This window comes from Solanum dulcamara, chromosome 11 (assembly GCF_947179165.1).
Source record: "Solanum dulcamara chromosome 11, daSolDulc1.2, whole genome shotgun sequence".
NCBI lineage: Eukaryota > Viridiplantae > Streptophyta > Magnoliopsida > Solanales > Solanaceae > Solanum > Solanum dulcamara.
The window spans coordinates 57,909,630-57,925,157 of NC_077247.1; the positions used below are offsets into that span (position 1 = coordinate 57,909,630).

The window sequence follows — 15,528 nt, forward strand, 5'->3', positions numbered from 1 at the left end:
AAATTAGATATTCAAAAACTATACGAAAAGTACTATAAGTTATAATTTTTTCATATCAATATGATAAAAAAATATATCTTAAAATATTAGTCAAAGTTTATTTAGTTTGACTCTCAAAAAGAAAATTATGACAACTAAAATGAGACGAAAAGAGTAATATTTTAGCTTAGACACACTCCTTAAGAATCCTACTTATTCCTAAAAATACTCTGTCCGTTTCAAAATAAATGATATTTTAGTCACTTATTTCGAAATAATGAAAAGATAAAAAATAAATATATAAAAAAACACTTATTTTGAAAAAAATGGAACTAAGTCTTTCAATAAATTAAAAGGATGCTTCTTAATTAAGTAAAATCTGATCTTTAAGCTGGTGTCCACGTGAAATGAGAAAGAGTGTTCAACGTTAGGTTTCAGCAAAAATCATTTAATCTACTCTTTCTTGATTTTATCAATAACAACAAATTAATCATTCAAAATTAGAAGTCCAACCATAAAAAGTCTTTACAAAGCAATACGCACCTTCCTAAGAAATTGCCTCATCGCTTAATTTTTTTAAATATTTCTTATGTATATCAGTTTTGACAGAGTTAAAAATATTTACTAAAATATTCATAAATATTAAAAAAAAATTACAGGAAAAGTCAATTTTTCCATGTATTTATAAAGTATAATTGTTCGATCAAAAAATAATCAATCGACTCCAATTAGACAAAGATAATTTCGGCCCTATACGTGCAGGGCCTACATCACGTGGGAGGCCCATCAATGCATGAAAGCTGCTAATTCTGTACTAGAATGAAATGGATAAAATTATGGTGGGCTGGCTAGCTATGCCCAACAATGTAAAGTTTGGTAAAAATTTAAGGAATCCCGAGCTACAAATTGCATCCTATTTCTATTCTTTTAATATTTATAAAAATTTCTTGATTTTAAAAAAATCCAGATACATAGTAGATTGCCGAATTCATAGTTTTGATATATTACTTAACATTTTCTGTTACGATTTATAAGAAAATCGACTTTAATTATAATTTAATTTCTACTATTCACGTCCGTCAGTTACTTATGAAGCTGTAATCCGTATGAACTCCAACATCATTTCAAAATTTAAATTGTTTTCATCTTAGTTCTCTTCAAAACGCATCAAAATAGAAAAATTAAAAATCGATTTAAAGCCATATGATGAATATATCAATATTGTTGAGACATTCAGGTTTTTGGGAAAACAATGTGAAATATGAATAATACAAGAGTGATGGAATAGTTATAGGGCAAAATATCTCTTTTATGAATTTGAAAACTGCCATTGTTGTTGAATTGGATATCGATGTGTCGAGGAAAAATATGAAAATTCGATACATAATAGAAGGTAATTCGTCTCCATTAACAATTAGGAATGATACGGGAATAAAATTGTACGTTGAGTTGAAAAACAAATGTGCCTGATTTCTCAATGTACCTACTTTGTATTGATACATCGGATAAAATGGCTAGACATATATGCTTGTTTGATGGCACTTCTGGTGAAATCGTTTGTATTGAAGGTACGACTAATGATACTCAAGCTCTTTGTTACACCCCATATTTTTTTTAACTCGGAATGTCTCTTCAGTTCCTTAGACATTATCATGTGATCCGGATAAGCTATGGCACTACCAAATAACTCTAAGGAAGGGAGGATGTGATGCCCCGTGATAGGGAAGGTTGGAAATAGAGTTATAAGTATTTGAAAAGAGTTGGAGGTCAACTAACAAATCGTGGAACTTGACTTTCTTGCGTAATCTACTAACTTAGAAGTCATACACACTTAATCTACTTGAGTATACGTCGAGATTATGTAGCAAGGAGTGCATAGGCTCTTAAAATGAGATGAGATGACGAACCTACGAAAGGGAGCGAAAACTAGTCTCCGAACTTACGAAAGTGAAGCAAGCAGGTAACAAGCAAGTAGGTGACAAGTAAGCAGGTGACAAGCAGGCAGGTGATAAGCAAGTAGGTGACTCACCTACTTGGGATGGACCCCATGCTGCCACATGGCAGTTTTGGGTTGGAAGCTTGGACGAGGTGGCACCCTAAGAGGCTGCCACGTGTCACCCTAGGGGGCTGCCACGTGTCACCTCATAAGGAGGTGTATATATATATGTTGGCTGACTCTTAACTCATTTTCCATCCAAAAACATCATCTAAATAAGAGGAAAAACGTGAAGAACCAAAAGGAACAAGGCAGCCACATTTTTGAAGAATTAAAGGTGAGTTCTTCGATTTTTCCTTCGTGAATTAATTAGCTATGGTGTTCCTCAAGCACGTGGAGATGTATATATGCATATATATGTATATTATGATGACTAAGAAGTCATTTCTTCAGCTGTACACTTAGGAAAAATTGGACAGAAACGTGAGAGGAAGAAGAGAGGAAAGCTACGACCTAGGGGCTGCCAAGGTACGCCTCCGAGTTTCGCTCCATAAATAAATTATCTAAGGTATACTACGATGAATTTAGGGTGCTAATAACATAAATTTACTTCTTGGGGCAGCGAGCAAGTCGCACAAACAGCCCGCTCAATTTCAGCGCGTTTGAAGAAGTTCCGAGTTGCGATTTGACAAGTTCTAGCCAATTTCGGGAAAGGTAAGTTCTTCCCCTTTAATTTGAAGTTTATGAGGTTAAATTAGGGTGTATTACACACCTTAGGATCTGATGGAAGTTGGGGAAAAGGCTTGAAAAGTTCGGCATTCGAAATAAGCTAAAACGTAGTCGCTATGGTTGAATTGTCGCCGAAATAAAGTATTGCCTTATGAAGTACTGCTGCAGGGGAATTGGTTGGTTGTTGCAGGGCCTAAATATGATCTAATGTGGGTTAAGGTGCTGCTGGTAGAGTCCACATGACCCCCTGTTGCGTATAATTAAAGGCGTTATAGAATAAAGACTAGACACCCTATTTGATATCATTTTTTTGAATGGGGCATTTGAAGTTATATTGTATATTGTTGGTATGCATTGCTGCAGGTTGTTGTTGTTGGTTGGCTGTAGTTCTTAAGGACCTAATTAGAAATTTGGATAGGGCACATTATAGGGGAGGTGCTGCCCAATTTTCGTTAACGCCTTAACAAACTAAAGAACTAGTCGAGGAAACGACTAAGGAAATAGATTCCATGAATACTAAGGTGTAACCTAAGATACTAGAAAGCTAAGAGTAGTTGATATTCGTATTAATTTCATTTTGAATAGGTTCAGAAGAAGACGAGACGAGACGAGTAGGATAAAGGGTAACTCCCAAGAGGTATGTAAAGCTTTCTCTTGGCATGTTTTGATGTAAGTTCGTACATCTATCTTTTTTTCCTTTTGGCAATGTTTAGCCTTAAGTGAATTGTATATGTAGTGCGGGGATAATTCCATTCTCAGAATTCCGAGTATGCCTCATAACCCCTATCTACTGTTCAGTATTAGAGTTCCTGTGAAGATTAAGTATTGCCCAGTAGGGCTTCTATGTGTCAGAATGTAATGTATGTGAAGCTATCTCTCATTTCCATTGAGATATAATTGATACGAAAATAAGATTACAATGCCATAGTAGTTCACCAAGCCTCTGAAGGGCCGGGTATGTAATATGTATATGAAGATCACCTGAAGGAAAGTACAGACTATATAGAGCTTATTCTCTCTCTTCTTTTGGCATATCTTAGCTTTAAGTTAAACATGATACTATCTCTGAGGTAATGATCTAGCTTGCATATGGTTACTTACTACTCTGCTTGTGCATATGGTTTACATATCCTTATCGAGTCCCATAGAGGGCCGGGTATGACCGAAGTCCCAAAAAGGGGTCGGGTATGATATAAGATGATATAAATATTTACCGAGTCCCAACAAGGACCGGGTATGATCGAGCACCACCAAGGGCCGGGTATGCTATGTGAATGCAATGATAAGACGACATGATTGCAGACCGAGTCTCATTAATGGGCTGATTATGGTATATTTATGCTTATGATGACATAAAGATAAATTTGTAACACCGAGTCTCCGAGCGGGCCAGATACGGTATGTGATAGTGATATACATGACTTTATTTTGTAAGGTGCAGGTACAGTACCCTATTAAATGTTATACTTGGTTTCCTGCATCCTTGGTTCAGTTGTTATCTCAGTTATGTTATGCTTATATACTCAGTACATATATCGTACTGACCCTCCTTTCTTCGGGGGGGGGGGGGGGGGGCTGCGTTTCATGCCCGCAAGCACAATACAGATTTTGGGAGTCCACCAGCTCAAGATTCCACTCAGCAAGTTTAGAAGAAGCTCTATTGATTCGGAGCCAAGTTTTGGTACCAAACCACCGATGTATATATTTGGTTACACAGGGGTACAGCGGGGCCCCTGTCCTGCCATATGTTGTCGTTCCTATTCTTAGAGGTCTGTAGACATGTATGTGTGGGTTGTTCTTGAATTTATTTCGACTGTGCCTATACGGCACGTTGTAAATGTTTTTACGTTATGACAGTCTTATCGGCTTGCATTCTCTATCATGATACGATATGAATGAAAGATGCCACACGTACACAAAAAAGTTTTAACTCATTGGGGTTTTTGTGAGTAGTATCGCTTTGCTCATAGTTCAATTTGACTACAGTTGACAAATATGTATACGGGGGTCCAGGTCGGACCCCAGTCGTGGCCCACAGGGTTAGGTCGTGACACTCTTGCTGTGGTTGAAGCAAGAGTTGGTGATTCGTATTATATATCGAAATTAGAAGTAACAAATCACATTACAGATACAAACAATACTGATGTGATGGAGAAATAATTGTATAAGGATAAAGCAACACTCGTATCAGTGATGGCGAAATACAAGGTTGAGCATAATTTCAATTTCAAGGTTAAGAGATATGATAAAAAGAGGTATGTAAGTATTAGTAGTGCACTGACAATTAAGATATTCATAATTTTTTTTATATAGATAAGTAATGATAAATTGTAATTTAATTTTATGTTGGTAAATTGATAAATGTTGATATTGTATGTGCTGTTAAGACCTTCTTAATATGATAAATAGATATTTTGATACATTGATTTTAGATGATGATGATAATGTGTTTCTATTCTTTTATTTTCGAAATGTTATGACATATATAATGTATCAATAACTGTAACATATATCAATCAATATGGATAATTTATTTTCTGATACAAACTATATTGATTTGAATTTAAAAATTTTTGATTATTAATTTATTGTTTATTAATAGTGTATTATTTCTCAATTTCAGCAGTTTGTTGAATTTTTTTATGTGTGTCGTTGTTCATCTATAATATATTTGATACATATAATATAGTTATGTATTAGTATATTTTTCAGAAGACTGTAGTTAGTGTATGAAGGCATCTTGTCGGAAAAAAATTTAGATGTATTCAAAGTGAGGTACTTCAATGGTGAACATACATGTCCATTGGGAGATAGAAAATTAACCAAGGTCCAAGCAACCGTTGGATTTGTTAGTGGGGTGACAGCTCCTAAATTGGTCAATCATAAAGAATTGACAGCTCAAATGATATAATTGATGTTGTGAAAGAAGTGTACTGGATTGATATTTCTTACCATCAAGCTTGGCGTGCATGAATTCTAAAAAGGAAGGATAAAATCAAACAGCCCCCGCCAAAAAATGTAAGAATGTATGTTAAATTGATTAAGTCTAAAATGATACATTTATCAAATCATTATGATAATTGAATAATAATTGTATTAAATGACAGAGTATTTCTAATTTACCTCGCTAAAGATGCTAGACATAAACATTTCATATTTAGGCTTAAGATCAGCCACTCGCCAATTACATATTCTTGAAATTTAATTTCCCTCTTTAACTGCAATATCGGGGTGCACTATTGATGCACATTCATACATCCATGCATTTAATGCGTAGGGAATGCCTCCCAAACGATACAACTATTTAACAGTTATAAATTATTGTCTCATACTTCTCATCAATTTGAAGTATACGAGTTGACCCTATTGAAAATGCTCGTACCGACTATCCTCAACCATTCTAATATCATCCACTAGTATGGTTGTATCACCAAGTTGAGAAAAAAAAGGGTATGAATGAAGTACAAAATGGCCATTTGAAGTGCATCTTCATTATTGTCCCAATTGCCCAACGAAAATCTCTGAACCAAATGATTTTTATTAATATCAGATTTGCTATCAGGAAAATACTTCTCTAACAACCTGCTAGGAGGGGAGTGAGGATATGCAAAATTTAAGATATTACCCGTGCATCTCAAATCGATAATGATGGCAAATTCTTTGATAGAGAAATGTAAGACGTTACCCTGTATGTGTCTAATGTGCAATTCATTGGGATTGTTGTGCTCCAACTGAAGAAGCAAGATACATTTTGTAATTTATCTTTGAAAATTACACTGAGGGATATTGAGGTAAGAACCAAATATAGTTTGCCGAAATAATTAAATACCTTCTTCTCTTATTGACAATAGAAAATCAGTCACAAAATTTGGGTTATAAGATGTACCAAACCTTAATGAGTGAGTGGAATATTTTTTATAATATATTTCATACCCTGCAGTAATAACACAAAGTAAATACTTAAAAGCTTGTATATACATAATAGTGCGTCAAAGAGTGACAACTAACCAATAACTTACTGAAAATTATACAAATAAATAGCATGATACACAAAATTATATGCCTGAAAAAAAACACAAATTTATTTAGATATGAAAACAGTAGGAATGTATCAAAAAAAAATTAATCACAGAAATCAGTATCATATTTAGTCAAATACATTTATATGTATCAGTATCATGTTTAGTCAAATGTATCAATATGTATCAGTATCATTGTCATGTTTAGTCAAGTGTGTCTATATACATTTTTAATGAAATATATTAGTAACAATTTTAATTCAAATGTATCATTATTAGTTATAATGAAATGTTACAGTAATATATTTTGATCAAATGTATATGTTTTTGATTTAAAGAAATGTATCATTATCAAATTTTAATAAATGTATCAGCCTCAATTTTACACAAATGTATAAGTATCAAATTTGATCTACCTTACGAACAACAATTATTATTCAAATGTATCAATAACAACTTTAAACAAATGTATCATTCTCAATACACATATTTGTACGATTTGAATAAATTTGTTGATACATCTCATGCTATAATACATGATTATTGATACATGTAATCCTACTGTTAAATATAGTTACTGATACATTTGATTGATATTGATACATTTGCATATAACTGGACGCAACAAAATTATAACTACTGTTCATGATATGTTGTATTTAAAATAAAAAATAATTAGAGAAAAAGTTGAACCTATGATAAATTTGGGCGTGTAATTGCGAAATCTACTTTTTCCCTCCTTTTTTGAAGCTTTTTCAGAAGCTTCTTCGGCTTTATACTCTGAACCAGAGCATTCAATCTTCTTAGCCTTCGCCATTTGCAAATTCTTGGTGCCTACTATGTATTTACCTTGTTTGGACCTATCTTCATGGAACCCACAATCAACAACTTCAGTAACATTAGGTATTCGATTTCGATATTGAGAAATCAGTTGGGTGAGACCAATACTAAAGGACGGACCGATTTCCATATGAATCAGTATATTTTGAAAGAATTTGAAGCAAAAAAATTTGACATTAAACCAGTAACTTTAAGAAAACATATGCAGAAATACTAATACCTCTTTTGAAAAATGCAACTTACAATTGCGCCTTAGAGTTAACCTTTAGTACGTGAGCGTGATTTGAGGCGAAGATTAAGGTGTTTCCTTCTTTTTTGAACTGTAAAATCGAAAAATGTGAGAGAGAAAGACGAGAAAAGAGGGTTTTAGGCGATGAAGAAGGATTTTGCTGAATGTATCGGGTGAGGGAAGAGAGAGAAATAAAAGTAGGAATTTTGATAAATTTTTTAAATGGTTGAAATTTTTAATAAATATGGTAATATAAGATGTGTACTTTAGTAAATTTTTTCTAAAGTTTGCACATGAAAATTATCAAGTCCAACAGCTTCAAGATTTGGTTCACAACATTTTCCATATAGCTTCTAAGTGGAGGGAAACAACCCAGATTTGAACAACTTCTTGTCCATCATACAATAATATCCATTTACGTAAATTGATTTGTGCAATTTCCATATAGCTACTGTTTCTTATGAAAATAACATTTCCACTAATCTTTTCATGAGAAGTCTTGTCCACAAGCTTCGATAAATAGGAACAATTCGATTGGCCTACTTTTTTTTGAAAATGGTCGATCGGCTTAGCCAAAATCCTTGGCATGATGCAAGTGACAGCTTGTATCCAACTTTAAGTGGTCTTTATGGTTTGAAAATAAGTTATGACAGGATCAATTACGTTGAAATTAGTTATTCTAGTATTATTTTTTAGTGAATGTTTGGTTTATTGTATTAAAATTAATATCAATGGTATAATATTTTGGAATAGGTTGTTTGTTTTTTAAAAAAATCCTCCATAAATATAAAGGATGTGAAAATGGATACATAAAAAGGATTTGAGGTGATATGTTTGTCATTTAAATTAGTGATAATTTTGTTATTTTAATTATTTTATTTCATGATAGGTTAATTCACAATTATTATTCCACTCAAAAATAGAAATAACTTATCTCAATACTAATTATTAATCTTGAGATAAATTATTACAAAATTTATAACCAAATAATGAATTAAAGGATACTAAAACTTTATCCCAAAATTATCAACATGTCCTAAAGTAATTGGCATGTTGCACTAATTAAAGGAAGTGAAGATAGTGAACAGCTGGAACCTGGAGAAACTCAGAGCTTACCATCCACTGTGTGCTTTGTTTTGACTGATCCATTTGGTGCACTTTAATTGTAGCTCTGAATGGGTATACAAAACGTGTGCCTATTAATATTTTCTGAGTTTTTGATTAATATATACTTTTGACCCCTCATTTCAAACTTGTAACCTTTCAATATCTGCAAAAGCTGCATCCCACTTTGTCCTATCCTCAGGGTGCATAAATCACAAATGAACATATTTTAACTATGAACAAAATAAAAGATTAAGTACATGCAACAATACCTCCGGTTTGTTTTTCAAGTATACACTAATCTAAATAGTTAAATTGTGTTCGATATATTGTCAGTTTAAAATGAAAGCAACTGATGCTAGATATTATGATATAAAAAAGAGACAACAAAGTAGTAAGACACAACATAAATACAACAACAATACATTAAGACACATAAAATAATAAAAACTATGCAATAACTAAATAATACTACTATAATGACGAGAGGAAAGCAGGAGGCTATCCCACACCTCTCAATGCGACAACACTCAATAAAATTTTATCAAAATTCTCAATATTCATATCACTACATTTCATAATTTCTTCAACAACGTACGTCTCGCACCTCTTTACTAACACATTCTATCTTTTATATATATAAACAAAAAAATTCTTTTTTAGCTCGATCTAAAAAATTAGCGCACTACAAAAGTATGGTCTAAAATTGACAAAAGACTAGAGGTTTAATTAATGGGGTTATGGAGATCAAGATCACGTGGTCCCCTAGCCAACTCATTCATTAGTGCTAGTAGTAGTATGATAAAAATACAAGTCAAAGGGGAGTCAACCATATTAGCCCATGGATGCCATCTGCACTACTACTACAGCATCTTTCTGCATTTCTGTAAGCAAAAGCCAACCTCCCCTTTTACCCTTTATTCTGTGATTTTCTGCCTTTCTGTCTACCCTCTTTCCTGTCTTAGCCGGTACTTCCTTCGTTTCTATTTATATATTATTTTTATTAAAAAATAAATATTTTTTAATATTTATTATTTCACAAAATTAATACATTAATCTTAAAAGCATGAATTTGATTAACATAGAAAACAAAATAATTATTTCATGTTCATTGGTGAATTTTATTAATTAAAATAAATTAATTTATGTTCATTTATTGAAAACTTACTTCAAGTGAACATTAAATAAAGGTGCAATCGTAAACTTAATTTCTTAAATGAAGAAACCTAAAATGATACTCCCTCCGTTCTTTTTTACTAGTCAAATTTTGACTTGGCACACCTATTAAGAAAATAATGATTGATATAATAAGTTTATCATTTTATCCATATTAATTAATAGAATTTTAAATATATTTACTCATTACATTTTTCTAATGTTCATAAATTAAGAGTATAATGAAAGAAAAAAATTATCCTTTTTTAATTAGTTAAAATTAATAAGTAAAAAAGGAAATCAAATTTAAAATTTTTAACGAGTAAATAGAAATGGAGGGAGTAACACAAAAATAGTAACGAACGGAGTAACTAGTATTTGCATTTAAAACATTTTTAAGCTGTTGAAAAATCCAATGTCCCATCCCCAATTTATTATTACCATTTACTCTCGTCTTTGAATCTTTTTAGATTCATATATTTCCTGCCAAGACCCCACCTTTACTTTGTGTATATCCTAATTTTATTTTATTTTACAATATTTTATGAAATCGACAACACAAGTTTGAATATTTTGATGTGTACTAAATATGGTCAAAATTTGTGCCTATTTCTCTCGTCTCATTAAAAGCTAAAATTGGATTTTTGACATACACTGGATGGGCACTTAAAAGCCGAAATGATCAAAGAATTGATTCTAGGGAATGAATGCACGGAACACTATATACCAGCACGTCGAAGAGATAATGAAAACGAAATGTCACCCCAAGGCACTAAACTAATAAGACAAAAAAAGTCCATTTACATATTATTTTTAGTTTGAACACACTTAGAAAATTTACTTACTCCTAAAGTAAGAGATATTTTTTTTACTAAATTGATTAACTAAATTGTATCTATTTAATATGGTTTACACTAAATTCACATGTTCATAAAATGAGAGTTGTAAAAATGAAGATGTTTAGGTGAATGTGTAGAAAGATTAGAATAAATAAAATTAAGAATGAAAATATTTAGGATAAGGTGGAGTAGCCTCCGTTGTGAATAAATTAAGAAAAGCAAGACTAAGATAGTTTAAATACATGAAGAGAAGATGTGCAAATGACCCTGAGCACGCAAGTATGAGAAGTTGTCTATGATGGATTTAAGAAAAGGTAGAGATAACGAGGATATGATCTTAGATATGAGAATATATAAGTTAAAGATTAAGATAGAAAATTAAAGTAGGCAGCTGAGCGTGTATTACTTTCCTGAGAATAGGCAATTGGTGGTAGTTAGTTGAACTGTACCTGTTAATTTCTCATGCATACCATTAGTAGTAGCATTATTACCCTAGTTTCGTATTCTATGATTTTTGTTACAGTTTATTATTTCTTGTACTTCGATTATCACATTATTTGATTGTTGTAGTTGTTCCTTATTTTCTGAATGTTATGTTTCTTATTATTTGCTATGTCCTCTTTATTTATGAATTTTTTTGTTCAAACTATTTTGATATGCGTTACTTGAGCCGTGGATCTTTCGAAAACAACCTTTTTATATTCACGAGAAAGAAATAAGATCTACACTCGCTCTATAATTATCATACTTCACCTATGTAGTTATTATAAAAATCCGCTTATCTAAATAAGGGTAGATTTGAAAGTAAAAAAAAATTTAACATCTTTTTAATTATATAAACAAATATTTATTTTAAATTAAATGTAAATACTAAAGATATCATATACTATGGATCGGAGGAGTATATTCCAATCTTTTCATATTTTAACAATATATTGTATGAATCCACAACCCAAATTTGAATATTTGATGGAATACTAAATAGTAAATATGGTCCAATTTCTGCCAATTTTTTCTTGTCCTATTATAGGCTCAAATCGGATTTGGACACACACTGGATGGGCACTTACAAGACGAAATTATTTTCCAACTTATTATATCCCAATCAAAGAATTGATTTTGGGAATGAATGCACGGAACACTATAAAACGGCACGTCAAAGAAAAAAAGATAACGAAAAAGAAAAGTCATTCAACTAACAGAAGAAAACGTCCAAGGAATGGCCACTCAATGAAAAAACATAATGAAGTGACAATTTGGCTTCCTTCGCTGGAGAATTTTATTTTATCTGGAGATTATTAATTTTATTCTAAGTATTAAACGATCCAATAAGACCAAACTAATACGCCATGCCAAAAACATCACCATCTTTGATTTGATATCCATGTACATCCACCATATAGTCAAAATGTGACTGGTATTTTGTCAAAATATAATTGTACTAATGATGTTAACTATCCTCCGGTCATATTTTATTTCGTGTAGGGTTATTATGTCAATAACCCTTTGAATTAGATATTGAGGAGAGGGATCATATTTTGTTAAACTAGTCAATATATATAAAAAAATGTCTTCTATAGCGTGCGCATAAAAAAAAAAAATTTTCCTTTTGTGATATGGATATGATCCATTCACTCTGAAAGATTTTGAATTTGAACTATAAGAACAAAATTTTGTTATCAGGTTGTGTTGAACTACACCAAATTATTAAGTACTACTCCCTCTATTTTATATTAACTGAATTTTTAGAATTTTTTTTATTGTTCAAAATAGTTGAATTGTTTAAAATTCAAGAGAAATATTTAAATTTTTTTCTTTGTTTACCCTTTCCATTAATGAAATTTTATAATTTTCTAGGAGTTAAACTACACTACTTACAAAGTTATACTCTAATAAAGCATTACTTATATTTATGATTTCACATTTAAATATCTTTATGGGATTGATTAAACAAAAGGATAATAGAGAAAAATATAATTCAAAAAAAATACTTTTTTTGTATTACCTTAGAAATTCAATTAATATGGAATACAGGGAGTATTACTAAGGAGTGTTTGCTCGAATCTAGATTAGCCTAGGCAATAAATTTCGTATATTGAATGCATAAGGGAAAAAGAAATAAAGAGCCTCTCCTCTTTCTAACATAAATGTGATTCTTTTTCCCTTGAATTCAAATCGTTACTATTCCCTCCATTTCAAAATACTCGCCTTGTTTTTTTTATTTGTAATTTTTTTTAATTCACCTTTTCTTTTTTACTTATTAAATTTGACAAATCAAGAAAGTATATTTTTTTTTACCTATTATATCCTTAATTTATTGAGAGAGTTAATATCTTTGGAATGTGTAGAATTTTTTGAAATCTTAAATGATCAATCCATCTATAGACTTAGAGTACCAAAATATTTTGGAATTTTGATTATGGCTTTAGTGATTAATAAGGGTAAAATGGTAAACTCACTATATCAATCATTGATTTCTTAATAGATGTGTCAAGTCAAAATTTGACAAGTAAAATGGAACAGGGAGAGTAAGTGAATTCTTGAGGTAATGCACACCATTAAGAAAAAAAGTTTAGAACATAAACTGAACACCACTTTTGCCCTTTAAGTTATTCTCAAAATATTTTTGAAAATATAAATAATTTAAAGTAAAATCATAAATATGAATAATTAACTTTCTTGAAATTATCACCTAAAAAATGTAAATGAGGGACAAAAATGAAAGAAATTTTTAATAATTTTCTTGAACTTTGAATAATTCACTTATTTTGAACTATAAAAAAAGACTCAATAATTCTCTTATTTTAAAATGGAGGAAGAAATAGGGGCGGTTTTTCTATTTAATGGACGTTACAAAATATCTAGTTTTAATGAAGAGCTAATTTAAATTAGTCTAGCCATTAAATTTGAAAAAGGGAAGAGAAAAAAGAGGCTTTTTTGTTGTTACTCCAAGATCGCAGGGCCTATACTCCTGATAATGATATAAATAGAGACATGTAGTCGTGGGTATTAGCTCAGAGAAAGGGGGTCCCCTTAGGAATTTATTGAAGCAACAATTGGGAGTAGTGAGGGGTTGTGGCCAAGGGTGGTTGGGGTCTTATTTTGCAATACCAACTCTCTCTCTCTCTCACACACACACACACTAGTCACTATGTTATGTTGAGAGTAAATAGTCACTCCTCTTCCTCTTCATGGCATGCTTAGAAATGTACAACAAAAGTAACTCATCCACTGACCACAACAACAACAACAACATCAACAACGACAATGTTTATTCAATGAGTCCAAGAATCTCCTTCTCCAATGACTTCATTGACTCTTCAATTAATTCTTCTCAACAGATGATGATGAAGAATAATGAGAGGAGGGATGTTCCTGTTTCCTCTGACTTTGAATTCTCCGTCACTAATTATTCCATGCTTAGTGCTGACGAACTTTTCTCTAAAGGCAGATTGTTGCCCTTCAAAGACACACACAAGACTACTACTATTCGTGATGAACTCCTCAATGACGATAACGATGATGATTTTACCTTGAGGATACCCAAAAGTTCTACTAGGTGGAAAGGTCTATTAGGCCTAAAAAAATCTCATCTTGGCTCTAAGAAAATTGACAAGAAAAATGATGAAAAAAGGCCTCAAGACCTACCTCAATCCACCAAGGTACGTTTTATTTATGCAAAAATTAGTTAGTTAAGTATCTAGTAAAAATCGAGTCTTTGATATAACTGTTCTGTTTATTTTTGCAGGAAGTGTACAGTGGGTCTGGTAGTGGAAGGGAAATGGACTTTCGTTTTAATTGAAAACTAGTAAGTAAATTTTTACAAGGTATTTTGGGGATGGCTTATGCTTTTTTAGTTTTCAAGTTTGGGAGAATTGAATCAACATAGATTCTGATTTGTTTTGTGTACAAGTGTTTGGAGTTTAATTCTTCTTATCATTTACTACTAGTACTATCTTTCAGAGCTATTGTGTTCTTTTTTTTTTTTTGGATTGAATAATCAATTGTTAAATATGTACAAGTTGGGAGTTCAATCATGTCTAGGTCGTATAATTTCTCAGATGAAATGACAACTATAAGGGCATTTCGGTTAAAGATGATTGAGAAGGCCACCAAGCCATCAATTTCAGGATGAGAATCTTGATTCATTTCGAGCCATAAGTTGACATCATATTTAAATAATACGTAATTCTTATCATTTTTATTTATATGCTATATTAAAAATATATTTTTTTTAATTTTTACTTGTAACATATCAAGACAAAAATATATGTTATTTCATGTTTTATTCTTAACAATTTTTTAAATTATTTTTGAAAATCTAAAACTAATATTAATTAATATTATTGTGGTAAAATAAGTATGTCAATTCTTTTATTTTTTTTAAGGGCGTTCAAAGTTCATTGCAAAATACTAGTACTAGTACTAAGGTACATGACATATTATTCCTTATTTCCTTCTTGTTCTTCAACTACAATATTTGTATATTATTAGTATTATTTTTATTTTTTTAAAAATAGAAATGGAAGTCAAATGGTCAAACTCAAAATGACAGAGGGGAACAGCTGGATGAGGAGGAAGCACAAAACTCCAAAATAGATTTCACTTTTACCAATCTGAATCTGACTCAACAGAGTTGATAAATGTGCATTTGAATATTACAGTGACAACATACATATAATGCCCATAGCGTAGGAG

General features: G+C 31.4%; 1 protein-coding gene and 1 pseudogene across 1 annotated transcript; both read left to right on the top strand.

Moving 5' to 3' along the window:
* The first annotated feature begins 1,185 nt into the window (after positions 1–1,185).
* Positions 1,186–5,617, top strand: LOC129872750 (uncharacterized; annotated as a pseudogene).
* An 8,218-nt stretch (positions 5,618–13,835) lies between these two features.
* LOC129873810 (uncharacterized) lies at positions 13,836–14,773 on the top strand. Its single transcript, XM_055948998.1, has 2 exons — positions 13,836–14,492; positions 14,579–14,773. The coding sequence occupies exons 1-2, from the start codon at positions 14,022–14,024 to the stop codon at positions 14,630–14,632; spliced, it is 525 nt and encodes a 174-aa protein (XP_055804973.1). The 5' UTR covers positions 13,836–14,021; the 3' UTR covers positions 14,633–14,773.
* The last annotated feature ends 755 nt before the right edge of the window (positions 14,774–15,528 follow it).